This window comes from Podarcis raffonei, chromosome 15, assembly GCF_027172205.1.
Source record: "Podarcis raffonei isolate rPodRaf1 chromosome 15, rPodRaf1.pri, whole genome shotgun sequence".
Taxonomy (NCBI): domain Eukaryota; kingdom Metazoa; phylum Chordata; class Lepidosauria; order Squamata; family Lacertidae; genus Podarcis; species Podarcis raffonei.
In genome coordinates, this window is record NC_070616.1 from 7,019,532 (window position 1) to 7,045,787 (window position 26,256).

The window sequence follows — 26,256 nt, forward strand, 5'->3', positions numbered from 1 at the left end:
GTGTGTGTGTGTGTGTGTGTTATAAGAATCAAACCCCTTTTTTACATCAGTGTGCCCTGCTTTTCTTGCATCACAGGGCAAGAGCGCCCCTCAAGACAGCAATGCTATGGCAACATTGGGGAAGCATCACAAAGCAACTAATAAAGCAGAACTGTGTGCAGACGGCCCAGTAAAAATCCGCCACCGAGGCACTGCTATTGCATCAATAGCATGCTACAGATTACACTGGCAGAAAAAGCCCCCACCTGTCTAAAGGGGCTCTGTGTGGGAGCCCCTTGTTGCTGTGTGGGTGGATTTCCAGTGGATTTCAAGCCCACCAGCTTAAGAAGCTTAGACTTTTGAGTTCGCAAGCGCACAAATCAAAAACGCCGCAATTTCCCCCCAAGGCAAAATGGTCAGGATGTCAGCCAGAACGCAACTGATACCCGAGTGCTGCTCTTCCAACCTACCAGCAAACCGGTCTGGCAACATTCTACACACAACGCAAACAACACGAGGCTGGCGTCATTGGTCTGGAGTCAGCGATTCACCCAAGCACATGAGAGCATGCGGCAACCCATCAACCCCGCTCCCAAACCTTGCCGTTGGCCTCACTTTGATCTGGGGAAGGCGAGGCCAGCTCTGCGATCTGTAACGAGCGCACCTTGCGATGGATAGCAGGTGTCGTGAACCTGTCGTAGGTGCTTGGTTGCATGTGGAACAGCCAAGCAAGGAACCCCTGACTAAAATATCACCCACACTCTAAAAGGGTTTTAGAACTAATTCAAGAATTTGGTCAAGTGGCAGGATTCAAACTGAACAAGTTAAAAACTAAGGTTTTAGAGAAAAATTTAATACCGATTGAAAGAGAGAGGTTTCAGAATGAGACAGGTCTGACTGTGGTCAAGAAAGTGAAATACTTGGGGATTAACATGACAGCAAAAATGGGAACTTATTTAAAGATAATTATGAAAAATGTTGGACGGAAGTGAAAAAAGACTTAGAAATTTGGTCAAATTTGAAGCTTTCCTTGTTGGGTCGAATTGCAGCTATAAAGATGAATGTATTACCTAGAATGCTGTTTTTGTTTCAAACACTGCAAATTGTGGACAAGATGGATTGTTTTAAGAAGTGGCAGAAAGATATCTCTAGATTTGTCTGGCAGGGCAAGAAGCCCAGAATAAAATTCAAGATATTAACTGATGCAAAGGAAAGGGGTGGATTTGCCCTGCCAGACTTTAAACTTTACTATGAATCAGCAGCATTCCGCTGGTTGAAAGACTGGCTGCTTCTTGAGAACACAGACATTTTGGATTTAGAAGGTTTTAACAATGTCTTCGGGTGGCATGCATATTTGTGGTACGACAAGGTTAAAGCACATAAAGCATTTAAGAACCATATTGTCAGGAAAACTTTGTTCAATGTTTGGATAAGATATAAGGATTTATTGGAAAATAAAACCCCAAGGTGGCTGTCACCAATGGAAGCAAAAGCCCAGAAAAAGCTCAATATGGAGGCCAAATGGCGTCCCAGATTCGGCGTCCCAGAGTGGTTAGAGACAGAGGAGTGGTGGGAGGAACCACCTGGGGAACCAAAAGGCTCAGGGGCAAGGGATTGGTAGTAAGATGACAATGAGTGGTCAGAGGGAGAAGCCTGGGAGGAGGAGGTGTCGGGAGCTGGAGAAGTAACAGGGCTTAGTGAGAAGAGAGAGTCTGTAACCAAAAAAAAAAAAGTCCAGAAGCAGGAGGGCGGGAGGAGAGAGACCAAGAAGCAGAGATGCGTCCGGCTGGTGAAGAGCCAAGGAGGTCTCTCCCTCCTGCTGCGACAAGCTCCCCTCTCCCCTGGTCTTCCAGAACCGGAAGAGGCATGAAGAGGGCGGAGGAGATGTTAGCTTCACACAGGTACAGTCTCAGATTGCTTGGGGAAAACCCTGGAGAGAAGGGGGGAGGTCTCGACAACTGCTTCATGGGGAAAAGACCTGCCAGAGATGAGTCGCTGTGCTCATTAGGCCTGAAACTCCTGTGCAGATTCCGTTTTTGCTAAGTCCAACTTGCCCGGTGTGATTTACGGCTGGATCGCTCCTGTCACTCAGGCTCCTGTTACAAGGGGGGCATTTTTAAGATCCCCCACTTCTAATGTCTGTCATACCCAAAACACACACACCAAGAAGGAAAGGGGCCCCCGGATCTGTAACTTTGGGCCTCTTACCTCCAGCCCCTTCAGGAAGGACAGGAAGAGGGATAGTCCGGACTCCAACTGCGTGGGAGAGATGGGACAGGGAAGTGATGGGTTTGGAGTCGTTTTGTGCACTTGGATCTTCCCCACTAAACTCTAGAAATTAATAAGTGGTAGGATTTTGGTTATTTGGGAAGTGAAGGGAGATACACAAACGGCAGAGGAATTCCTGAGCTAGCCTATGCAAAATGACGTGGCCAAGCTAGAGCCATTACGAAAACACACATGGCCACTGAGAGCCATTGGCAATGCAAGAGAACTGTCCTTCCCCCTTGCCCTGAGGTTTTTTGCAGATTGCTAGGGTAACTGGGAGGGAGGCGGGTGGCACTGTGGGTTAAACCACAGAGCCTAAGACTTGCCAATCAGAAGGTTGGCGGTTCAAATCCCCGTGACGGAGTGAGTTCCCGTTGCTCGGTCCCAGCTCCTGCCAACCTAGCAGTTTGAAAGCACGTCAAAGTGCAAGTAGATAAATAGGTACCGCTCCGGCAGGAAGGTAAATGGCGTTTCCGTGCGCTGCTCTGGTTCGCCAGAAGCGGCTTAGTCATGCTGGCCACATGACCTGGAAGCTGTACACCGGCTCCCTCGGCCAATAAAGCGAGATGAGAGCCGCAACCCCAGAGTCGGCCACAACTGGACCTAAGGTCAGGGGTCCCTTTACCTTTACGTTTAGGGTAACTGGGTGTGAGTTGACAGGAAAAGAGAGTTTTTTAGTGGGGTGTTCTGGGAAGAAGAGGGAAGAAAAAAGACCGGGATCCATCTTGAGGAGGCTGGCTGCACTGCTGTGGGGGACAAGCTCCTTTTGGAATGACCATGCTGGGAGATATGGACCCCCTCCCTGCAGACCAAAGGTGCAAATAGGTGAATAAACCACATTTCTTAAACCCACAACATTCTCCGCTGTGCTGCGATTCTCCCCTAGGACAGGCATGTCCAAAGTTTGTTCCGGGGGCCTAATCCGGCCTGCCGGTCGATTTAATCTGGCCTCTGTGGCAGTATATATCCTGGGGTAAAATCCTTTAAAAAGCTCTCAGCAACTTTAGTTGGCCCTCACACATGTTCACTTCATCAAATCTGGCCCTCTTTGAAAAAAGTTTGGGCACCCCTGTCCTAGGATCTTGGTATCGTTCAGCAAGTGGCACACAACTTTTGCAACCTTGGGATAGTAATTTTTCAAGACAATTTGAAATTTTCAAGATAACTCTTGAAGCACAAAGCCTGCTGTTTTCTTTTGTGACGTGGCATTTCATAAATAAGATATTTTTAACTGACTCATTGGTATCCCGCAGGCAGAGCAGAGCGCTGACATCTTTGCTGCGCTGCTGCATCCGAAGGCCTCTCTCGCAGTTGCTGTTCAAGCCAGTCCCTCCCACACGGAGGAGAACTTGATCCCGGCTGGCCTTCCTGCCAATCGGATGCAGGGAAAAGTTAGCTACGTTTTCGGTAACCAGGGAGATGGCAGCGGGGAGAGGAAGCATGATGCACCCCAGAGATGCCAACCACATTCCTGCACATGTGGCGACATGGGCTCGCTGTCTGAGTAAGCGAGTGAGTCGGACACCAATTATAGCACCTCAGAAGGAAACCATTCCGCAGAGGGACGTAATGGCTGTCTGGCTGGGTCACAGGCAAAAAATGCCAGGCTTTGGGAATGGGAACGCGGCAACGACGCAGCCGCTTCACAACACACTCCTATTTACAGCTTGATGCAATTGACGATGACATTGCAGCAGATCATTGCTCGGGTTGATGCAGTGGCGAAGAAGCCGGGCCACAAACCAGGAAGCCCTGGGTTCGAGTCTCGCCTCAGCTCATGACCTCACGAGGTGGCCTTGAGCAAGCAGTTGTTTTCTCAGCCCAACGGCCAGTGACACAGGCAATAACAAGGCAGGCCTACTTTGCACACTCTCAGAAATTATTTCAACGGTTCTGCATGCTTACCATGAAGGACATTCTCCAAGATGACATTAAATGTCAGAAAAAAATATAATATAGAAGTCCTTCTGCTCACTTGCACCTGGAATTTGATGTTACCGTGCAGTGTTATATGCTGTTTAAATGTGTCCAAGCTGTGTGCGTTATGTCATATATTACTTGTTATAAGAAAAGTTTCAATTTTTTTTTTAAAGGATTGATTCTGCATGCTAATCAGCAGTCCTGGTGGCATATGTGGCTCAATGGGTACAGCATCTGCCCTGTCTGCTGAAAGTCTCAGATTTGATCTCCAAGCTGGGCTTGCAATGCCCCCACTCTGAAACCCTGGAGAGCTGCTGCCAGTCAGTGTAGACAATATTGAACCAGATGATCTGACGGTCTAACTTAGTATAAGGCAGCTTCTTGTGTTACTGTGGATTTCTTTCCAGACCGCAACGGCCGAAGAACTGGGAATTCCAGCTTGCACCAGCAGCAAACACCCACAGCCCAACACCAGCCTATCTTGTTCTGCCAACAGGCCTGGAGGTTTGAAATTCTATCCGGCCTATAAAATTCCTGCTGGGTGGCAACCTCAGAGGTCGTATTTGGAAACGCTGAGGGTGCAAGTGAGAAAGCAGCGCAAGGCCTTCTCACTTCCAGAAGAACAAAGGAAGAGCCTGTCTGCTGGATCAGGCCAAAGGCCCATCGAGTCCAGCATCCTGATCTTACAGGGGCCAACTAGAAGCTTATCAAAGCCCACAAGCACGGTTTAAGTGCAAGAGCACTTCCCCACTGGTATTCAGGGGCAGAGGTGGAACACAGTGGTGGTAGAACATAGCCGTCATGGCTAGTTGTCACTGATAGCTCTGTCATAGAATTATAGAACTGCAGCGTTGGAAAGGGTCCCGAGGGTCATCTAGTCCAACCCGCTGCAATGCAGGAATCTCAGCTAACACCCAGGACAGATGGCCATCCAGCCGCTGCTTAATTACTCCAAGGAAGGAGACTCCTGAGGGGGACCGTTCCTCTGTCAAACAGCTCTTACCGTCAGAACATTTAGTCAGAATCTCCTTTCTTGTAAATTGAGGCCACTGGTTCAAGTCCTACCCTCCAAGGCAGGAGAAAACAAGCTTGCTCCGTCTTCCGTGTGACTTGTACCCTTAAGATATTTGAAGATGGCTATCGTATCTCCTCTTAGTCTCCTCGTTTCCATGCTAAACATGCCCAGCTCCTTCAACCGTTCCTCATAAGGCTTGGTTTCCAGTCCCTTGATCACTGATCATCTTGGTTGCCCTCCTCTGCACATGTTCCAGCTTGTCAACATCCTTCTTAAATTGTGGTGCCCAGAATTGGACACAGTATTCCAGGTGTGGTCTGACCAAGGCAGAATAGAGTGGTACTATTACTTCTTCTTGTCCTGGACATTATAGTTCTGTTGATGCAGCCTAGAACAGCAATACCTTTTATTTTATTTTTTGCTGCTCCTCCTGCTGCTGCTGCTGCATCACACTGCTGTCTCATGTTAAGCTTGTGGCCCACTAAGACCCCTAGATCCTTTTCACATGTACTGCTAGTAAGCCAGGGGTCCCCCATCTTGTATTTGTGCATCTGGTTCTTTCTGCTTAAATGCAGAAACTTACATCTGTCCCCATTGAAAGTTGTCATTCATTAAGTTGTATACAGTGGTACCTCGGGTTAAGTACTTAATTCGTTCCAGAGGTCCATTCTTAACATGAAACTGTTCTTAACCTGAAGCACCACTTTAGCTAATGGGGCCTCCTACTGCCGCTGCGCCGACGGAGAATGATTTCTGTTCTCATCCTGAAGCAAAGTTCTTAATCTGAAGCACTATTTCTGGGTTAGCGGAGTCTGTTACCTGAAGCATATATAACCTGAAGCGTATGTAACCCGAGGTACCACTGTACTGTAATTCCCTTTCTAAAGCCATCCAAGTTGGCAGCTGCCACAATATCTAGTGGGAGCAAACTCCATGGTTGCTGGGAGGTTTGGGAACCTCTGGCCCTCCAGATGTTGGTGAGCTACAATTTCACCATCCCTGGCCATTGGCCATGCTTTCTCGGCCTGATAGGAGTTATAGTTCAGCAGTTATATTGGAACTGGAGTGTTAGATTGGCCACTGTGAGAACAGGATGCTGGACTAGATGGGCCCATGGCCTGATCCAGCACACAGGCTCTTCTGACAGTCTTATCAACAGGCTCAGGCGAACCCCAAAGTTTGCAAAAGTAGAAACTATCTGGGGGAGACCTGCCTCCCCAGTCGCCCATGATCAGCGAGCACAGAATGCTGGCTGACTTGGGGATGGGGTGGGGTGGGATATGATGAAAAGGAGCATGGCTCACCAGCAATCCCCAAAAGGGGCACTCCACGCTGCAACACTCTATTGCAGGCCCCACTTCCATAGTTTAAATCATTGTCTCTTGACAATGGTTTATGCATCTGCCGCCCCAGGCTGTGCAAAAAAATGAGATTGCACTGAGCAACAGGAATCAACAGCTGAAACTTTGCCCCTATCCCCTCCTGGGCTTAGGGAAAATCCACCAAACACTTCACTCTTTTATTAAGCAAGTGGGGGACCTATGGTCCCAGCCCAGATACTGACGGACTACAACTCCCCTCATCTCTGACCATTGGCCTGTTATTGGCTGATCTGAAGGGCCACAGATGCCCCTCCTCCTCCAAACTCTGCTTCATCACGGCTTCATTTGTCCCAGGCCCAGGGCAATTCATTGATTTTCATTCATTTATTTATTCGCCTCCACTGAAAGGTCGAAAGGCCCTTCGGGCGGGCGGAACAGAGGGGGTGGGCACATTGCAAAACATGTGCTGGGGCTTAAGAAATTGTCTCAAATAAAGCCCCCTTAAGGACCCAGGTCACGTTTTTTAAAAAGAGCCTTCCCTATTTCACAGGCCGGTGCCTTTAAAATTTTTAAAAAAGGACAGAAAAACAGCCGAAGCTTTGACTCATCTTGCTTATTATAGGCTCTTGCTGTCTGCCTGGTTTAGCCGTCTCTTAGTAACCCTGTGCACCACAGACACACACACACATACAGCTGGGAAGGCGGAGCTTGGAGATCAGCTGTCAGCGGCTAGGCTCCGCCCCTCCCCACATTCCCCAGCGCACAGTAAGCGCAAAGACCAGAGCCCCATCCTCCCATTCATAAGCAAGGCTGAGCCAGCCTGCTTCTCAGCTGTTCTGGTGAGAGCAGACAGGAGGGATACCTTTCGGCTTGCGAAGCTTCTGCGGACCAGGTAAGCTGCCCCAAAGCATAAGCCCTTGGATGGTGGACAGGTGCAGGAGAAGGTAGCTTGAAAGCGTTGCCTCTCCTAAAGGCGAGGAGAGAGGGCAGAGAAACAAAGGCAAAGAGGGAGAAAGCAACTCGTCTCGCCAACTCTAGGCAGGTTTGCAAGGTGCTTTTGGGGAACGCTTTTCCAGAAGTGATGCACCTGGGAGGAAAACACCGGCCACCCACTGAGTCTGGGGGCTGCCGGTTTGGGGAGCGAATCGTGAAACGGGATCCAGAGAGAGAGATGACTTGTGGATTTGGGGCACGATGAGCTAGGCTTCTCAAGTGCAAGAGTGGTAGGTGCATGGGCGTTTATGCTCCAAGATCGCACTTGTGGCTATTTACTCCCAAAGAACGTCTACACTGATGCTGAGTTGCGGGTGGGGAGGGACACGCTGGACGTACTTTTCTGTTCATTTAAACTGCTGGATATTCCCCCCACAGCAATCTGTTTCAAGAGCAGGCTATAGAAAGCTGCTTTGCACAGAGTCGGAGCACTGGTGCACCTAGCTCAGCATGCCTGCACTGGCTGGCAGCAGCAGACCCCCCCCCCCGGCAAGGGGTTTCTCCTAGCCCTACCTGAAGGTGCTGAGGATGGAACCTGAGACTTTCTGCATGCGACGCAGATGCTCTGTCTCTGATGCTCTGCCGCTTCCCTAGAGAAGGTCCCCCCCTACACCCCAGCCTATTTGCCAAGAGGTTTCTTCGAGCGTATTTTGGTATGGTGCCTCTAAGTCTCCTACCTGGTGTTAGTGATATTGGAGAGTGTTGAGTTCGTTCTTGGTATTGTGTAGTTGTGTGGGGGGGGGGGGGAGCAAGCGAAGAATTGGCCAGATATCTAGTTTCATCCTCTCTGGTGGAAAAGGAGGAGAAAACTAAAACAACAACAACAAATTGCCCTGTTCTTTTTTAAAAAACAGGCATCTTCGAGGCTTGCTTTCCCTCCTCTGCTCCTGCAAAAATCCCTCCGACGTTTTTGCAGAGGACAGCTGGTCAGAATGATCTGTTGTTAATTATTGATTTAAACGGTTACAGATCCTTTTCATTATCCGCTGCTCATTCAGAACTTTCCAAAGGAGGGTTTTTGTTTTGTATTCACCAGGCCACATTGTGCTGGCCAGCTTTTTAATGCTGGGTAGAGATCCCATCACACACAGGTAGAGATCCCATCACACACAAACACCTCCCCCCCCCATTTTTTTAATACACAATTTATTATTTCGATGAGGGAGCTGTTTTAAAACCAAAACAATGCGGTTCTCCTTCACAGCCACCCTCTGGAGGTGGAGAAAAATATTCCCGTTTTACAGAAGGGGAAAGTGAGGCACAGAGCCACCCAATGAGGTTGGGGTCACATCCACTCTCTACATTTAAAGCACTTTATACCACTTTATCAGTCATGGCTCCCCCCTTCCACAAAAAATATCTTGGGAAATATAGTTTGTGATGTGTGCTGGGAACTGTAGTTCTGTGGGGGATAAACTACAGTCCACAGGAATCTTTGAAGAGGGGAAGCCATGACTGTTAACATAAATGTGCTTAAATTGTATGGTTTGGATGTGACCTAGGTTTGAGGTGGGGTTTAAATTCCCATCTCTTGGATTCAAATCATAATAAACACAAAATGTTTTATTGTCTCATACCAGGATTGGGGAGCCTGTGGCCCTCCAGATGTTGCTGAACTCCCATCAGCCCCAGCCAACAGGGAGGAATAGGGGGAGTTCTTGGCCAACATACAACCCAGAGAGTTTTCTCCAGTCTCCAATCGTGTGTGTATATGGGAGTGGGAGGTGCAAATACTACACACCATAAATTTAAAGTATGTTTCTTCCCCCAAATAATCCTGGGAATTGTAGTTTACCCCTGCGGCACTACAAATCCCAGTGCCCTTAAACTACAGTTCCCAGGATTCTTTGGGGAGAGACATGTGCTTTAAATGTACGGTGTGTATGCCGGTCAGAGGTTCAAACAGCAGGTCAATACTGATGGCCTACAACTCCCACGACCCCTGACCATTGGCCATGCTGGCTGGGGTTGATGGGAGATGTAGTCCAATGACATGCAAAGGATCGCAGGTCCCCCCCACCCCTGCTGTACCTGTTTAAGACCAGGCAACATCAGAGGTGCAAGGGAAATGTATTAACTTTGCACATAGGATTATAGAACCCCTTGCAATGCAAGGATCGAACCTGCAACCTTGGTGTTATAAGCGCCACACTAGTCTAGCCCATGGATAGGCAACCTAAGGTCCGGGGGCCAGATCCGGCCCAATCGCCTTCTCAATACGGTCTGGGAATCAGAGTGTTTTTACATGAGTATAATGTGTCCTTTTATTTAAAAGGCATCTCTGGGTTATTTGTGGGGCATAGGAATTCGTTCATATATCTTTTTCCAAAATATAGTCTGGCCCCCCACAAGGTCTGAGGGACAGTGGACCAGCCCCTTGCTGAAAAAGTTTGCTGACCCCTGCAGTCTAGCCAACTGAGCTAAGTGGTGTTGTGTAGTGCCGGACTGTTAAGCAAATAATTGTGTAGCTCCTAAGCAGGGTTGACATACGTCCATAATTTCCTGGACATAGCCAGTATTCAGTCCTTGTAAACAGCGTCTGGGCAATCGCTGAAATGTCTAGGAAAATCTGGGTGTATGGTAGCCGGTAATGTAGTTTTTGGCGATTTTCATTACAAATAGAAATCTTTTTTTGGGGGGGAGATTTCCCAATAAAAGCTCAACAACTCTGGGCAAAAAACCCCAACTTTTGTGTCTGGATTTTCACTTTCTGAAATATGGCAACCCTATTCCTAAGCATCTACTTAGGTGTGGAAGGTTTGGTCCCCCAACTCAGTGGATATCTTTGTTTTATACCCACAAGACCATGTTCCACGGTCAGAAGGGTGATGGGGGTCATAGACTGGCAACTTCCAGGAGAAGGAAACAGATAATACGTACAAAGAGAAAAGCAAACAGCAAAACTATATCAATTCAACACATGTAGCTTTTGATAATAGAGTCAAAAGAAAAATAACATACCAGGAGTGAATAAAATGGTTAGCATTATAAAATTATAAACGCGGTGTAAAAACACAACTTACGTTGTACACTGGGGGAAATAGGAAACAAGAAAACATTCATGCCTGTTTATAGATGCCGCCAAATGAAATCATATTTCAAAGGGAATTGCCACCCATGTGACATATATTTAATAAATAACCCCCAAACAGAGGTGAAATTGGAAAGATCAGTCACCCTTAGCCTCTTGAATATTGAATGTCAATTTCTCTAAAATAGCAAAGAACATAACTTTTTTTAAAAGCAGGTATCTAGTCTTTCCAACCTTAAGCGATTCCTAATTGAGAGAGTTCCTAGCTAACCAGTGGCATATAAATGTTCAAAGTAAAGCATATGCTTCTAGGAAACCATCACTCTAGCTATGAAATGTACATTGAATAGTTAAGGCTAAATTAGTGTTCTAAGCAGCTAGATCTCAGTATTTTAAAGACTATGGTCCAGTGGTTTGGGATTTTGTTTGTTGCTGGTCTAAACCACTGAGCCTAGGGCTTGCCTATTGGAAAGTTGGCGGTTCAAATCTCCGCAACGGGGTGAGCTCCCGTTGCTCAGTCTCAGCTCCTGCCAACCTAGCAGTTCGAAAGCACGTCCAAGTGCAAGTAGATAAACAGATACCGCTTCAGTGGGAAGGTAAACGGCATTTCCGTGCGCTGCTCTGGTTTCGCCAGAAGCGGCTTAGTCATGCTGGCCACTGTCTGTGGACAAACGTCGGCTCCTTCGGCCAGTAAAGCGAAATGAGCGCCGTAGCCCCAGAGTCGTTCGCAACTGGACTTAACTGTCAGGGGTCCTTTACCTTTACCTTTAAAAATACATTCACTTTTCTCATTCTGTGGGATCAACAGAACAACAAAAACTCTTTTCATTTCCTTGTGGCAGATGCAAAGCTGATTTAGTGAAAACCTTCATTTTACCCTAGCTCTCATTGTATTTGATTTTCATTTTACCAGAGAGCTGTCGGTGAACTCCCAGCAACCATCCTTTTTTAAACAAAAGGTTCTTGATAGGCTCCCGGATCTGCAGTTTCCCAACCCCTGCTCCTAAGGAACCCTGCCTAAGCTTCCTAGGAACTTCAGCCTTCCCGAAACAAATCTGCAGTAGTATGCCTCCCAACATGTGGCTCAGTAGCTTCTCGAATGCCTCCCACTAACTCCTAAGAGGCAGGTAAAACAGGCCACAACCTGAAATGAGATACACCCAGGAAAGAGAACTCAGGAAAGAGAACAAGTTCCAAGTCTCCGCATTCGTACAATTGTAGAATTGCAGAGCTGGAAGGGATCCCTGAGGGTCATCTAGTCCAACCCCATGCAATGCAGGAAGCTCAACACGTGGTCTCCCATCCAATTTGAAACCTTACTGGACCCTGCTTAGCTTTGCAAATGTGCTAGCAGTTTTATTGCTGAGGCAGCAGTCTTCAGCTTGCACCAGCACCAGCTCCCATGAAAGATGGTCTAGGCCAGCCTTACCCCAACCTGCTGCCCTGTTGGACTCCCATCAGCACCCCTGGCCAGCAAGGCCAGTGATGACTGAAGTTTTAGTCCAACAACACTGGGAAGGCTGTAGGCACAATGGTCCAGGGTGATGTCAATCTGTGTAACCAGCCCTGTCCAGGATATACCATACATATCATACCATATATACCAGGAGTGGGAAACCTCTGGCCCTCAAGGTGTTGCTGAACTACAACTCCCATCACCCCCCGCCAAACAACATGGCCAGCGCCCAGGGATTATGGGTGTTGCAGTTCAGCAACATCTGGAGGGCTACAGCTCCCCCCCCCCCCCCCGTTAGATACTGTACCCTGATTATATAGTAAGTTTTACTTTTTATCAGAAACTCAGTCCAGGCCTTTGCTTTAGATGGAGAAAGAAAGCTGATTCTATTGCCTTGTCCCAGCCTTTATTAATAATCCCTACATCGACTGCAACTCCCACGAGTGGCATTTGGACATTGCTTTGGCATGTATTTCCAAGCCCCTTCATCTCAAGCTGAATATATATATATATATATATATATATATATATATATATATATATATCCCTTGGCGGCAATCTGTGTATACTCATGGTGTGTGGTTCTTATCACAACACACAGGGCACCCAGGCACATAAACCGAGCCTAAAGCACACTCCATTAACACCACCAAAAACAAGAGCAAGTCAAAGGCACTACGTTTAAATTGCAAATTCATAGATAATCAGCCTTGTCCTGCCTAGCACTTGCTGAAGAAAATTGCTACAAATCTGCAGCTCGCTCTACCTTGGGATCTGCATCATAAATAAAGCCATATTCATTTGCAGTAAGAGTTCCTTTAAAAATGGTTTGCCTGCAGACAAGCAGTGATGGGTTTGAGGGTATGGGGGGGTGTATTTTTTTTATTTTGCTTCTTTTTAAGGGGAGGAGCCTGTCACCCTCCAGATATTGCTAGACTACAATTCCCATCATCCGTGGCCATGCAGGCGAATGCTGATGACAACTGGAGTCCCAACAAGTGTGGAGCCACAATCTTCCCCTTCCTGCCCAAAAGGGAGAGACCACACAACCGGTGTGAGGGAACTTGTGGCCCTCCAGATGTTACTGGACTCCAGATCCCATCAGCCCCAGCCAGCATATTCAGAACTCATGGATGATAGGAGTTATAGTACACCAACATCTGGAAAGCCACCGGTTCCTTGCCTCTGCCAGCGCCCTAACAAAAAATTGTATATACATACACAAAATTGGCCATATTCTCAGCAAAGTCTCCTAGGCAGCTCAGTTTACCCACTCCTTTCATATCCTTATCTTCTTTGCCTCAACAGTCAAGGAGAAAGGAGGCTTAATGGCTTAAAATCCTTTAGTACTTCTGGCCTCCTTTACTTAAGGAACTGCTTTATTTCCTCTTCAAGGCCAGCCTTTTAACTTTGGGGAATGTCTAAGGGAAATGGGGGGGCCCCTCTAATATGTAATTAGAGAGATGGTCATGATTAACAAGTGTGTTTTGAAGAAGATGGATTTTGCATTTGTGCTGGGGCTGGTAGTTTAAATGAGGAAACTGAGAAGGAGAAGTCGACCTCAAGACCAACAGGAAGCTGAGCACTTCTGACCTGGAGGCCTCACTCCAAGCTCAGGGACACGTGGATGATTGTTAGCAAAACATCCAGGAAGCAAACCTTCGCAGTAGACATGTCAAAGGCTCAGGCCCACTTGGAACTCTCTCATGTGAAACCTTTCCACTTGTGAAGATGGCCACCAATTTAGATGGCTTCTAAAAAAATTGGACAGTTCCCTGGCAGATAAAACCATCAATGGCTATTAGGGATGTGCAAATGTGTCAGTTTGGTTTCTCTCACTTTCTCCAGTCTCCAGTTCTCCATGTCCGCAAATCAGTTTGTAGGGAGGGGTTTAAGTCCTCATGAAAATGCATAAGCATTTCAGAGACTTTTTCTCCTAATATACCCATTTTCGCAATTGTAATGCATTTTTAAATGTTCTTTTCACCAATACTTGGGGGTTCCCAATCTGCGGTCCCTGACCGTCATTCAAGTGGTCCATGGCATATCCGCATTATGAGTTTATATTGATTTTTCAATTGTCTTCTTCGTGCTTCTTTTATTTCTTAGGTTATAATTTATTGTATTATGATTTGAGTTCTATGGAATGAGAAGTCTAAAAGAATAGAGTACAATACAAAATAATATAAGCAATAAAAATACAATGGCAAATGATACAGCATCTAGCACCAGCGAATAGCAATTGCTACAAGAGGTAGAAAAATCATTAAGTGGTCCATAAGACCATCTTGGCCTTTGACACCTGTAATCGGTTTTAACCGTTGTGAATTCTAAACTGTTGTAAACCATCCTGGGACCTGCTGTTGAAGGGCAGGTAATAAATTTAATCATCATCATTAACAACAATTTTCAAGTGGCCCATGGGTGAAAAAGTTTGGGAACTGCCACAATAATAATGGCCAAGTCTATGTACACTTCACTCCAGTACAGTGGTACCTCAGGTTAAACTTAATTTGTTCTGGAGGTCCATTCTTAACCTGAAACTGTTCTTAACCTGAAGCACCACTTTAGCTAATGGGGCCTCCTGCTGCCGCCATGCCACTGGAGCACCATTTCTGTTCTCATCCTGAAGCAAAGTTCTTAACCCGAGGTACTATTTCTGGGTTAGCGGAGTCTGTAACCTGAAGCGTATGTAACCTGAAGCGTATGTAACCCGAGGTACCACTGTATGTGCAATTCTGTACACGTTACTTGGCTGATGAATGGCCCTGCAAAATTCAGAGAAGAGCAAATTTCAAAGGACAACTGTGTTTCAATTCACATTTCTTCCAGAAAGTGTGGATTCGTTCAGTTTGCTTTTAAATGCAAACTGAATCAAATTTGTCCCCCATCTCCAGCTGATAGGGAAGACGATGAACGGATTGAGATTCCCGCGTTGCAGGGGGTTGGACTAGATGACCCTCAGGGTCCCTTCCAACTCTACAATTCTATGATTCTATGACTACTGTACTCGGGTAATGTTTGTGGGCTTTCCAGAAGTGGCATCTGGTTGTCTGCTGCGAGAACAGGATGCTGGACTAGGTGGGCCTTATATAATAACAGGTGGGCCTTATATAACAACAGGCAACAGCCCTTATAATATAATGACAGCCACTTGCAATTATTATTTTTCAGTGCAAAAGAAAAGAAAAGGCACTAGAAGCTTCAGAAATCCTCCACATGTGGTAGAAACATTGGACTCTTACCCCCCCCAAAAAAAATGCCAATCCCCTTACCCTTTTCTCATTAAAGGGCTTGAGCTTTGTTGGTAAATGTGGTTCCTTTTTTTAAAAAAAAAGCAATCATTTTTTTAAGGCTGAGAGCTTCTATTCAGTGGGGAAATTGGAACTCATTTGCTGTTAGTTCTGCTGAGTGACTGTCCAGATGAGTTTATGAAGCCTGCAGAGAATTATCTACAGAGCAGCAGAAGCGCCCTGGCCGACCACGAGCGGGGAGAACCTTGGCTGCATTTCCATGCTCCCCCGCCACTGTACTGTGATTTGCAGCCATGTATAAAACACTCTATAAAAATAATTGGCTGGTGATGGCCTTCCTCCTCTGGCCTTGCTAACAAAAAGGGCATCATTTATTCTGACGCTGGCTGGCCCAGCGTACCAGGGTTCAAAACACTAGGCTGGGTCCAGACTCGTGGACTCAGAAATGGCTTGAGTCCATTGATTTCAGTGGATCTGCCCTGAGTCTAAATTTAGGTGGAAACTGCCCATTTTAATCTTTGATTAAAATGGCATTTAAAAATAAACAGACAGCTTATATAAGCACATTCCTGCCCCCTCCAGCCCAAGAATATTTGGAATTGTAGTTTGCTAAGGGTGCTAGGACTTGTAGATCTGTGAGGAGTGAGCTACAGGTCCAAGAATTTGGGGCAGTGAACTTTAAATGCACGATGCACACAGGCGTTTTCTGAGCATTTTTATCATTTTATTGTTAACCTAACAGGAGTTTAAATGCTGAGAACTTAGACCAGGCATCCCCAAACTCGGCCCTCCAGCTGTTTTGGGACTACAACTCCCATCATCCCTAGCTAACAGGACCAGTGGTCAGGGATGATGGGAATTGTAGTCCCAAAACATCTGGAGGGCCAAGTTTGAGGAAGCCTGACTTAGACACAAGTAAAAAGGTGAAATACCGAGACACCAAGATAATAACTGAGTCGGTCTGCCCCCACCCCCATATTTCTTCCTCCCTGAGCTGGACAAGGCTCCCTCAACTCAATGAAGTAGCCAGTCACATAATCCATTTTGATATAGTGATTGTTGCAAGGGCTCGTTTAATGAGTACTGCTGCTTTGAGGTTTAATCTCTGAAGAAATTAAAACGAGTGACGTTCACAGGGATTTAAAAACAACAACAAAAACCCAAAAGAGAGTGGTGACCTGCCAGGCAGCAGGTGAAGTCCTGGCGTATCTTTTTGGACACACCATGGCAATCAAAGACGCAGCTGCCCTCGTTCTAGCTGGGCCTCTGTGTTCAAGAGCAGGCTTCAGTATCGCTTGCCCCAGGCTCCTGCACCAGATCCAAGAGGGTGCTTTGTCCCTGCCTGGGCCCCCTGTAGAAAACCCATCATCTTAGAAAAGATGGGCATTTGCCCCTTCCCTTTGCAGTGACAAAGCAAGGCAGATAAGGCAAGTCCTGCTTCTCCCTTAGCTCTGAAAAAAAAGAGCAGAGGATCCCAATCAGAATCGTCCGAGCAGAATAAAAGGGATGACTAGCCGAGTGGGGAGGAGAGCTGGGCAACATATCGTCCAAAACAGGTTTGAAGTCCATATGGTGCGGGGTATAAATAATGAATCTATCTATCATCTATCTATCTATCTATCTATCTATCTATCTATCTATCTACCTATCTATCTATCTATCTATCATCTATCTATCTATCTATCTATCTATCTATCTATCTATCTATTGGTGGTGGTGGTGGTATAGGTTTCATAATTTTTGACCTGGCAGTGTGTTGTGAATCATAATGTGTGTGCTATGCAAAAATCACAATGTGGGGGAAACCATGAAGCCAGCCAATGCCTCTACATAGCTCCATCCTTATTTCAGACATGTATCAGTGTATCGCGATGTTTCGCTGGTGATATATTGCAATGTTGAAAACCAGATATTGCCCAGCCCGCGTGGGGAATGGAGCATCATGGAAGATGAGCCTATATCAAGCGGCTACTAAGGTTACCAGATTTTTTTTTCAATGAATCCGGGGACACTTTTCAATTTCAATTGGCATGATAGGATTTTGTCAGGGGACTGATTTGTAAATCCGGGGACTGTCCCTGGGAAACAGGGATGTCTGGTAACCTTACTAACTAACATTGATGGCTATGTTCTCCTTCCGCTGCAATATGCTGGGAATCACAAGTGGGGAAAGAGGGTCGTTGCGCTCTGATCCTGTTTGCAGCCTTCCCCAAGGGGCATCTTGCTTGCCCTCTGTGAGAACAGGATGCTGGACTAGACGGGCCGTGGGCCTGAACTAGCACAGCTCCCCTTATGCGCCTATCAACCTGGGCCTGGTCCAATGCTCTAACCACTATGCCACACTGCCCAGAACCATCCCAGCTTGTAATGTGCAACCATAGAGGATCACATGCTAGAGCAGCCTCTCAGTTCATGCAGGGAGACATGCAATGTACACCCTGGAAACGCTGCCCCCCCCCAAACCTTCTGCTTAGTGCTGAGTTCCTCATTGCCAGGCAGGCTGGTGTAAAAACACTGCCATAAAAAAATAAAAATTAAGGGGTAATAGGGAGATGTCTTGTACAGTCATTAGGGAGGACACAAAGAGATGGAATGAAACAAGTAGTATCAGATCTTGTCACTTAAATTGGTATTTAGCAGCAGGGGGGTAATGATGCCAGAGGGGGGGTTTGCTTTATGTTTCTAACCGTTTTTACTCTAGAGGCTTATTACTACAGTCTTTGGATATATCGGCCTGCCTTGGGCAGAATTGGACCCATCAATCCAGACTGGCCCAGTACACAGAATGCTGTGCCTGTGGCAGATCTCAAAGGCTTCCAGACAGACGCTGGGCCCTGGGCCTCAGTTCATATCTATCGATACCCACACGCCATGCCTTGGGGACGAACTAGAGCCATCCATTCAGGCTACTGGTGGTCAGATGGGGAACCTCTGGCCAGATTAGGCTTGTGGGACTGTTTTCTCCAAGTGGCATCCCTCTGTCCCACATCTGATGCCATATAGATGATGTCAACACAACTGGTTGGTGCTTACAGAAAGCCTGATTGGCTGTCGTGGTTATATCAAGTGATTGACAGGTGGGCGGCCCAGCCCGCTTGTCAAAATGGCCCACAGGTGGTGGGAGAAATTGCTCGGGATCCAGTTTAGAATCCGTTTTAGATTCTGGTTTACCAAGCAGAGATACAACTTGGTCTAGTCCTTACAGATCATCCAGGGAGGTGGCAACTTTATGTCTGTCACACCACTTCAGACCTAATTGTGGAGGTCCATGTAGCTGAATATTCCACCAAACAAAATCAAGATTCTCTGCCTATGGAAAGCTAGCATGTCAGGGTGAAGGCCTTCCCATTGGCAAGCTAGTTGTCTATGTGCAGGGAGATTACACACACACACACACACACACACACACACACAATCAATCCCAGGGAGCATTCTGTCATGAAATACTGCCTCCTGTCTGCAGCCTGCTGCATCACAGGCTGCCTACCTCATTGGAAGCTTGTAAGAACAAGACCTAACTTTTAATTTTTTAAAAAACCTACAACTCTAGCTACAAACATCCAACATGCAATGCAAGGTTTGCCCAACCTCGTGTCAAGAAGAGCTTCAATACCTAAATAGGGGAACTGTGTGTTTTTCAATTGAAATATCTGTATATTCTTCAAAGAAAGACAATGTGGTTTACACTTGATAAATTTACCATACACAACTTTTTAGAAGTCATGAGTCAAAGGGGAAAATGGAAAGCCCAAATAAAAGGAAGCTAATCTTTATCCATCATCCTCTCTCTTAATCTAAGTAATCAGGAGCAGACCTTGGTAATACGGAGCCCTGAGCGAGGACAAAATTTGGGACAATTTTTCTTATTTTCACAATCATTCCTTTTGGTACAGTTGCTTTTTATGGATCTTCTCAGTAGGTACCCATATAAATATATGTTTTATTATTATTTCGTGCCCCCTTGACTCACAGCCCCATGTGGGAGAACCGCCTGCAGTGCCCTAAATCCAGCACTGAATTAATCCCACCCAACAGCCTTTCACGTTTAGGGTGATTGGCTGAGTTAAATGCTGATGTCACAAAGGAAGCTTTTCAGATGCTTGAAGCAATTTGAAGTTATGTTCAGTTCAGTAAGCAGTGACTGAATAGGCTAGCAGCCGTTCGGTGGGGCAAGACATATAGAAAACTTCATGGTGGAACCTGGCTTCCATGAAAGGACGAAAAAGGTAGTGACGTCATCATATTTTGTGTTTTTGATAAAACACACAAACAGAACATTGGGAAATCCAGTTAACCATAGATTTCCCTTTTACGTGGGGCCTTGCAAAGACAATTTTACATTGGGGTGCTAGAAGAGGGGAACCAGAAAATGTAACGACAGGGAGGAAAGAAAAGCCTAGAAGCGAAATGTTCTGGAGAGAAACTTTTTTTTTAAAAAAAAATATTCCTGAGGACTAGAAACGTGGTTGTTTTAAAAACAAAACTATAATGGAGAGCTGCGATGCTTCCCACTGTATCACTACAGTGGTACCTTGGGTTACATACGCTTCAAGTTACATACGCTTCAGGTTACAGACTCCGCTAACCCAGAAATAGTGCTTCAGGTTAAGAACTTTGCTTCAGGTTGAGAACAGAAATCGTGCTCCAGCGGCAGCAGGAAGCCCCATTAGCTGAAGTAGTGCTTCAGGTTAAGAACAGTTTCAGGTTAAGTACAGACCTCCAGAACGAATTAAGTACTTAACCCGAGGTACCACTGTAGTGATGGCAAATCCAGAGGCCCTCCAGATATTGATAGACTATCCCTAGCCCCAGTTTGCCCCAGATCTGCATAACATTTGGTCAGGGATGATAGGAGCTGTACCCTAAGAACTTCAGCTTCCCCATCCATCCACCATTCCGAGCTTGCATAGCACCAAACCAACTGAAGCTGTTTTTCAGAAACACCACCCAGTTCCTTACTCCCTCCCCACCCCAAACCCCACACAATTCTTTCCTTTGAAAACTGGCCAACACAGTCTCTTCTTATTAGGATTTAAAAACATGCTCTTGCTTTTAAACTTTGAGCTTAGTGGAGAGTTAATGAGATGTTGCATTTTCCATGGGCTTTAGATAATTTTAGAATTTTGTGTAGTCGGGCTTTTACGGTTGGGTGTATTTTCAAAGACATCACAGGCCGCTTGAAGCAGTTCTTTAACTCAAGCGGCATATTTAACAAACAGCTAAGCACATAAGCCCACTCACTCTCGAATACACCTTCTGGGGTGGGATTTTTGCACTGCAATTAAATGTAAGTGCATAAGATGATCATGCTGGAGCCCACCTAGTCTGTTCTCATAATGGCCTCTCAGATTATTCAATAATTTAAGTAAGCCATGATTGTTACCCTCAGTCCTCCTCCTGGTTGACCTTTGTTGTAAGAATTATTCCTATTTTTTGGTATATTACAATTGCATCTTGCCTGTCCTCCACGGAACTCAAGAACACATCGTGCTGCCCTCACAACAACCCTGTGAGGTAGATCAGGCTTGCGAGGTGGTCCCTAGCGCAAGGTCACCCGATGAGCTTCTTAACAGAGAGGGGATTTCGACCTGCATATCCCTGAACCTAGTTTGATACTCTCAACCACAATTCCAGGGGTGGGGAATCTGTGGTCCTCCAGATGGTGTTGGACTCCAACTCCCATCAGCCTTAATCAGCATGGCCAGTGGTCATGGATGATGGGAGTTGTAGTAAAAAAACAACAACCTGGAGGGTCGCTGGTCCCTTGCATTCTTCAACACTACAACACACCAAGCTCCTATGACTGAGATCATCAACTTGAGGCACTTGAAACATTGAAATCAGAATTGTACATATGCTTTAGACTCAGAACATGGGAGCACAGGAAGCTGCCTTCTACAGAGTCATACCATTGGTCCATCTAGCTCAGTACTGTCTACACCAGTGATGGCCAAATTTGGCCCTCCAGATGTTTTGGGACTACAACTCCCATCATCCCTAGCTAACAGGGCCAGTGGTCAGGGATGATGGGAGTTGTAGTCCCAAAACAGCTGGAGGGCCAAGTTTGGCCACAACTGGTCTACACTGACTGGCAGCAGCTTTCTAGGGTTCCAGGCAGGGTCCTCTCCCAGCCCTGCCTGGAGATGTTGTGGATTTAAAATCAAACCTTCAGCATGCGAGACAGATGCTCTCCTACTGAGTTATACAGCCCTAACTCCCACTCCAAATCTCCAAGTGTGTTTCCTTATGTAGCCAAATTAGCACCATTCAGGCCCAAGAGGGAAACTCCAAGCTTTGCAGAAATGTAAAAATATTTAGGGTAAAATAAACCCAGGGGAGAGAAAATGCAAAAACTCAGTGCGAGAATTGAGGATGTTCCTTGGGCACAAAATGAACCAGCTGACTGTTTTGCAGGGGAGGAGGGAAGAAATGGAGTAGCTCAGGAAAGGGCACAATTGGCTGGCTGGCATCCTGAACAGCAGCACTCCGTACTGCAACATTTGGTTGCAAATCCCACTGGTCATGAGTCACTGCCAATATTTGCCATTAGCTTGGGCGTGAGTCAGGTTCTTAAGTCTTCCCACTTTGAAGCCAGCGCATATTTATTAACAACAAATTTGTGGCTTGGCTCTAAGCACCCGGGAAAAGCCACTCAAAAAAGGAAGAAAGAACAAACTTCAAAAGGGCAGGGAAATATCAAGGAAGCTCTTAACAAAGCTGACTCCCGGCTGGAAAAGCTGAGCTGTGAATAAACACACACAAGCCTCGAATTTGACTTTAAAAATAAAGCGCTTAGCAGGGTGCTCTGGCTTTGCCTCCTCTCACCTTGGCGGTAAGCATGTCACTCATCTCAACTTGATCTGAGGCCAAAGCAACCTGACCTGCTTAGCCCAGGCTTGCAACAATGCAGGGGGTTCATTTTGTGACCAAGACAATTCACAGTTTGTGCCCCTTTTTGTTCAGATCCTGTGCTCAGCAATCACAACTCTGCAGCAACCTTGTATTATCCACTGTAATGATCAGGCTGTTCCTCAATGTTTTTATTCTGCTCTTTCAGCAAATAAGGTGCTAGGCTTTTAAAATAGGCAGTGAGTAAATGCAGTATAATGCAGAACGATGATGACCAGCACAAACATTGGCCTGAAATAGCCAGGCGCTTCTTATGTTTTTAAGACAGAGAAAACAATTGATGTACACATGCATGGAAGAGTTTTCTCTCACTCAATAGTTGGCTCAGATGAACACAGCTCTCCCCACTGTCCTTCGCAGCAGTCTTACCCTGCCAGACTAGAGAGAGCTGTTTCTTTCCACCCTCCTGCGTTTTTGGAAGCAAGCAAACCTTGAAAAAGAAAATGCTTGGATGGTGCAAAGCTGTGGTGTGAATTAATTAGCCAAGTGTTTCCAGTTAGGTTTTATTCCTTTTTTTGCTTTTTCAGCATCACAGCTGCAAAAGCCAACCATTTCCACCCTGACTCCCTGATCCTCACCTGCCATTCACACCCAATACAGGGGGTGGGGTGGGGGAGAGAAACAAATCTAATAAACCAAAGTATAGAAAATACGGTACAGAAAACGCCAAGCCTCCCACACTAAAGCCACAGCTTGGTTTATTTTAATTCCTCCAGCACTGTCTCATGAGATTCCAAAGAACTATGCATGTGAGGAAAAATATGTTTCAAGGTGTCCTGTTGGCATTATTAATTACATTTTATCCTGCCCTTCCTATAGGGAGTTTAGAATTATGTACGTAGTTCTCCCCTCTTTTTTTCCTCACAACAACCTGACAAGGTAGAGTAAGGCCAAGAGACACAGCACAGCTTTATGGCTCCGTGGGGATTTGAACCCAAGTCACTAATAACCGCACCTTTGTAGTATTTTCAGCGGCCACAGTGGCATCTGCAAAAGCATGATGGAACTGCTTTTGCATGAGTCGCTGCTTGACAGTGCTTGCAAACCTCGCTTTCAGCCGAGCTGCATCATTACACCTGGCGTAGGGCAGGTACACATGGCAGGGCCGAAACAGCTTCGTCAAAAGCCTAATTTGGCCCGCAGGCCAGAGGTTTCGCACTGCGGTTTGATATATTGGAGGATGGCTGCCAAAACGAGGGCCCAGTGAGATCAAAGTTTCAGAGTCAGGGCAGCCAAAGATGCGCATGTTGCACTAACGAAGCTGGCTCGTTAAGAGAGGTAGTGAAGAATGGGGTCTTGCCCCTGAATGAGTCTATTGAGAGGCCTCTGGAGCTGGAGAAACCTCCCTTTAAACGCTCCCCTGCCAACTCTTTTGTTGCGTTCGAATTAAAATCCCACACGTCAGGCAAACACAACCACACACCATAGTGGATTTATCAGTGTTTGCTGCGATGGGGGTGGGTTTTTTTGTTTATTTTTGGCCTAGCGAGGCGCTTTGTGCCTGAGGTGATTATTAAACCAAGCGTGTTAAAATGACAACCTCAGAGGAACACAATGCCTTGCCGCTCTTATTTATTTGGCAGCTTTTACACACACAATTAATTTAACCTTGCAAATAGCCTTCTCCCTTTTGTCGGCATCTAGGATGCTGCTGAGGGTCCAGGCAGTCCACCTGACACGGTTTGACATCTGCTGTGGGACCCCCGCCCCAAAAAATGACCTGCTGGATCTAGCAGCTGCCATTTATAAATTTCCCACAATGCCTTGGAGTCTACAACTGCCATGTTAAATGGAGGCCAGGGTTGTGGGGGTTGACTTTGCCAAAGCTCCCACCCCAATCACATCTTGCTCTTCTCCCCCCAAAATGGTACATGAGGGGTACCCTAGAGTTACCCCACCCCCAAAGTAAATGCTTCATTACCTCATAATGAAAGTCCAGGCAGAAAAGGCAAAAGGCAGTGGTGTTATTTTCAGTACAGCAACCAAGCAGCCAAACTGAGGGTGCTTGAAGGACATTAAAATTAGTATTTGGGGCCAGAGGTTGTAGCTCTTTCCACCCCCAAGCAAGGAACTATGGGAGTTGTAGTCCAGTGAACAACAGGCAGGCCAATAAAACTACACTTCCCAAGGGTCTTTGCAAGCAGGCTTGTCTGTTAACCCTCATTTATGGGGCCTGGGTTTTTTTGCATACATTACAGGGTTGCTATATTTCAGAAAGTAAAACCAGGACACCCCAAAATTGAGCCAAATGTCTCTGGCTTGCAAATGTAGCCATGGGTCTGAAAGCGGTTGGCAACCTCTACCCCAAATCAGCATTATTTTATTTAACTGTTTATTCTGCTGTTCTTCCAAGGTGCTCAGAGGCACCATGCCCCCCCCCCACATTTAACTGGGCTCCTTTGGTAGGAACAGCTGGGCAGAAACCAAAGAAATAAAACAATGAAACTTGCATTGGCAGCTGTGCCACGTTTAACCTTTCAGAGCTCCTAGCTTTCCGGCATGTACGGACATGTTTTTGTAAAGCTGTTGTTCCTTGGCGTTTTTGCAGGTGAAGTAACAACGCAAGCAGAGCTCCGCCACCTTGCCAAGACAGGAATTTTAATCTGGGTTTTGCACACCTGGAATGGAAGCCTGAGGACCTCCTAGGACCCTGCTCATGACCTCCCGAAGGCACTACACTTTGCCACGAACTCTAATGACTCCTCGCCTGTATTCCGAAGGGGCGCTGGGCGGCATTGCCCAAATCACCCCCTTCCTGTACATCAGTAAGGGAAGCGTCGCCTCCAACAGGCAGCTCCTCCTGGCCCGTGGGATCACATGCATCGTCAACGCCACCATCGAGCTCCCCAATTTCAACTTCCCCGAGTTTGAGTACGTCAAAGTGCCTGTAGCTGACATGCCAAACGCCCCCATCTCCTTGTACTTTGACAGCGTGGCCGACAAGATCCAGAGCGTGGCTCGGAAGCACGGCGTGACCCTGGTCCACTGTGCGGCTGGCGTGAGCCGCTCAGCCACTCTCTGCATTGCCTACCTTATGAAATACCAGAATGTCACCTTGTTGGAGGCCTACAACTGGGTGAAGTCCAGGCGCCCGGTCATCCACCCCAACGTGGGCTTCTGGAGGCAGCTCATAGACTACGAACGGGAGCTGTATGGGAGGAACACCGTTAAAATGGTACAGACTCCGTACGGCATCATGCCAGATGTTTACATGAGGGAGAGAAGAACCTTCGTGCCTTACTGGGGGATCTGAAGGGAGTCGGCAAGGAGCAGAAAGAACGAGGTCTTTCAAACCAGTCGCGGTGGAGAGAGTTAACGGTCTCTCCTCGAGGTCCACTTCTTCAGTTCCTTTGTGAGACAACATTTTTATTTCCAGAGCACTAAACCAGCAACCCCCATAATCTGGGGGGGCCTTAATCCTAACGTCCCGTGGAGTGAATGTTGCAGCTACTTTGGTGAAGATGTACAGCATCCACAAAACGAAACCGCAAGCCCAGTTCGACAATATACATAAATGAAGCCAAGCACACGAAAAACGGCGGAAGACGTGACCCAAATATTGTCTGTGAATGCGGTAGCTTCTTCTTTTTCTTCTCCTGTATCCCTCCCTTGTTACACCAGCTTGTTGGCCAAAAAAAAAGCCTAATCAGGAGAAGAGTGGACCTTTCCTTTTTCCAGAAGAAAGATTACTCTAGAATGTTGGGCTAAAAAACAAAACAAAAAATACATGGTCAACATCTGAACCCAGAGAAAAACTATGCCCTTGAAATTTTATTTTAAATTTTTTTGAAATATTTATCCAGAAAGGTTTTCCATCCCTTTTTGGGGAACTTACAACTAATGTTTGATGGGGGGGGGGGAGAATATTAACCAGACAATCCGCCACAAATAAAATAATTTGGACAACTAAGGTGTCCTGTTCTTTTTCTCCCTTACCTGCTCAACATCAGGGCTTTTTGGTCTGGATCCTTAAAATTAATCTGGAACATCCAGATTAATCCTCCTTGGCACAGTATTTGAAAATAATTAAGCAATACTATAAAATGCCCCAGCAATATATAAGGGTGACTCTCGGCATCCTTTTCACTGCGCATTCATGATTATTTGTG

At 46.4% G+C, this 26,256-nt stretch overlaps 1 protein-coding gene across 3 annotated transcripts; it reads left to right on the forward strand.

Annotated features, from left to right (window-relative positions):
- Nucleotides 1-7,249: 7,249 nt before the first annotated feature.
- On the forward strand, nucleotides 7,250-26,053 carry DUSP14 (dual specificity phosphatase 14). 3 transcript variants are annotated; one of them, XM_053366611.1, is made up of 2 exons: nucleotides 7,250-7,396; nucleotides 24,696-26,053. In XM_053366611.1, the coding sequence occupies exon 2, from the start codon at nucleotides 24,804-24,806 to the stop codon at nucleotides 25,398-25,400; it is 597 nt and encodes a 198-aa protein (XP_053222586.1). In that variant the 5' UTR covers nucleotides 7,250-7,396; nucleotides 24,696-24,803; the 3' UTR covers nucleotides 25,401-26,053. The 3 variants fall into 3 exon arrangements, with proteins under 3 accessions (XP_053222586.1, XP_053222587.1, XP_053222588.1); XM_053366612.1 differs by lacking the exon at nucleotides 7,250-7,396 and adding an exon at nucleotides 19,360-19,464; XM_053366613.1 differs by lacking the exon at nucleotides 7,250-7,396 and adding an exon at nucleotides 23,992-24,014.
- Nucleotides 26,054-26,256: the final 203 nt, after the last annotated feature.

Excerpts from the sequence above, each read along its gene's own strand:
- DUSP14 (XM_053366611.1), top strand. The coding sequence starts at position 24,804 with ATGACCTCCCGAAGGCACTACACTTTGCCACGAACTCTAATGACTCCT.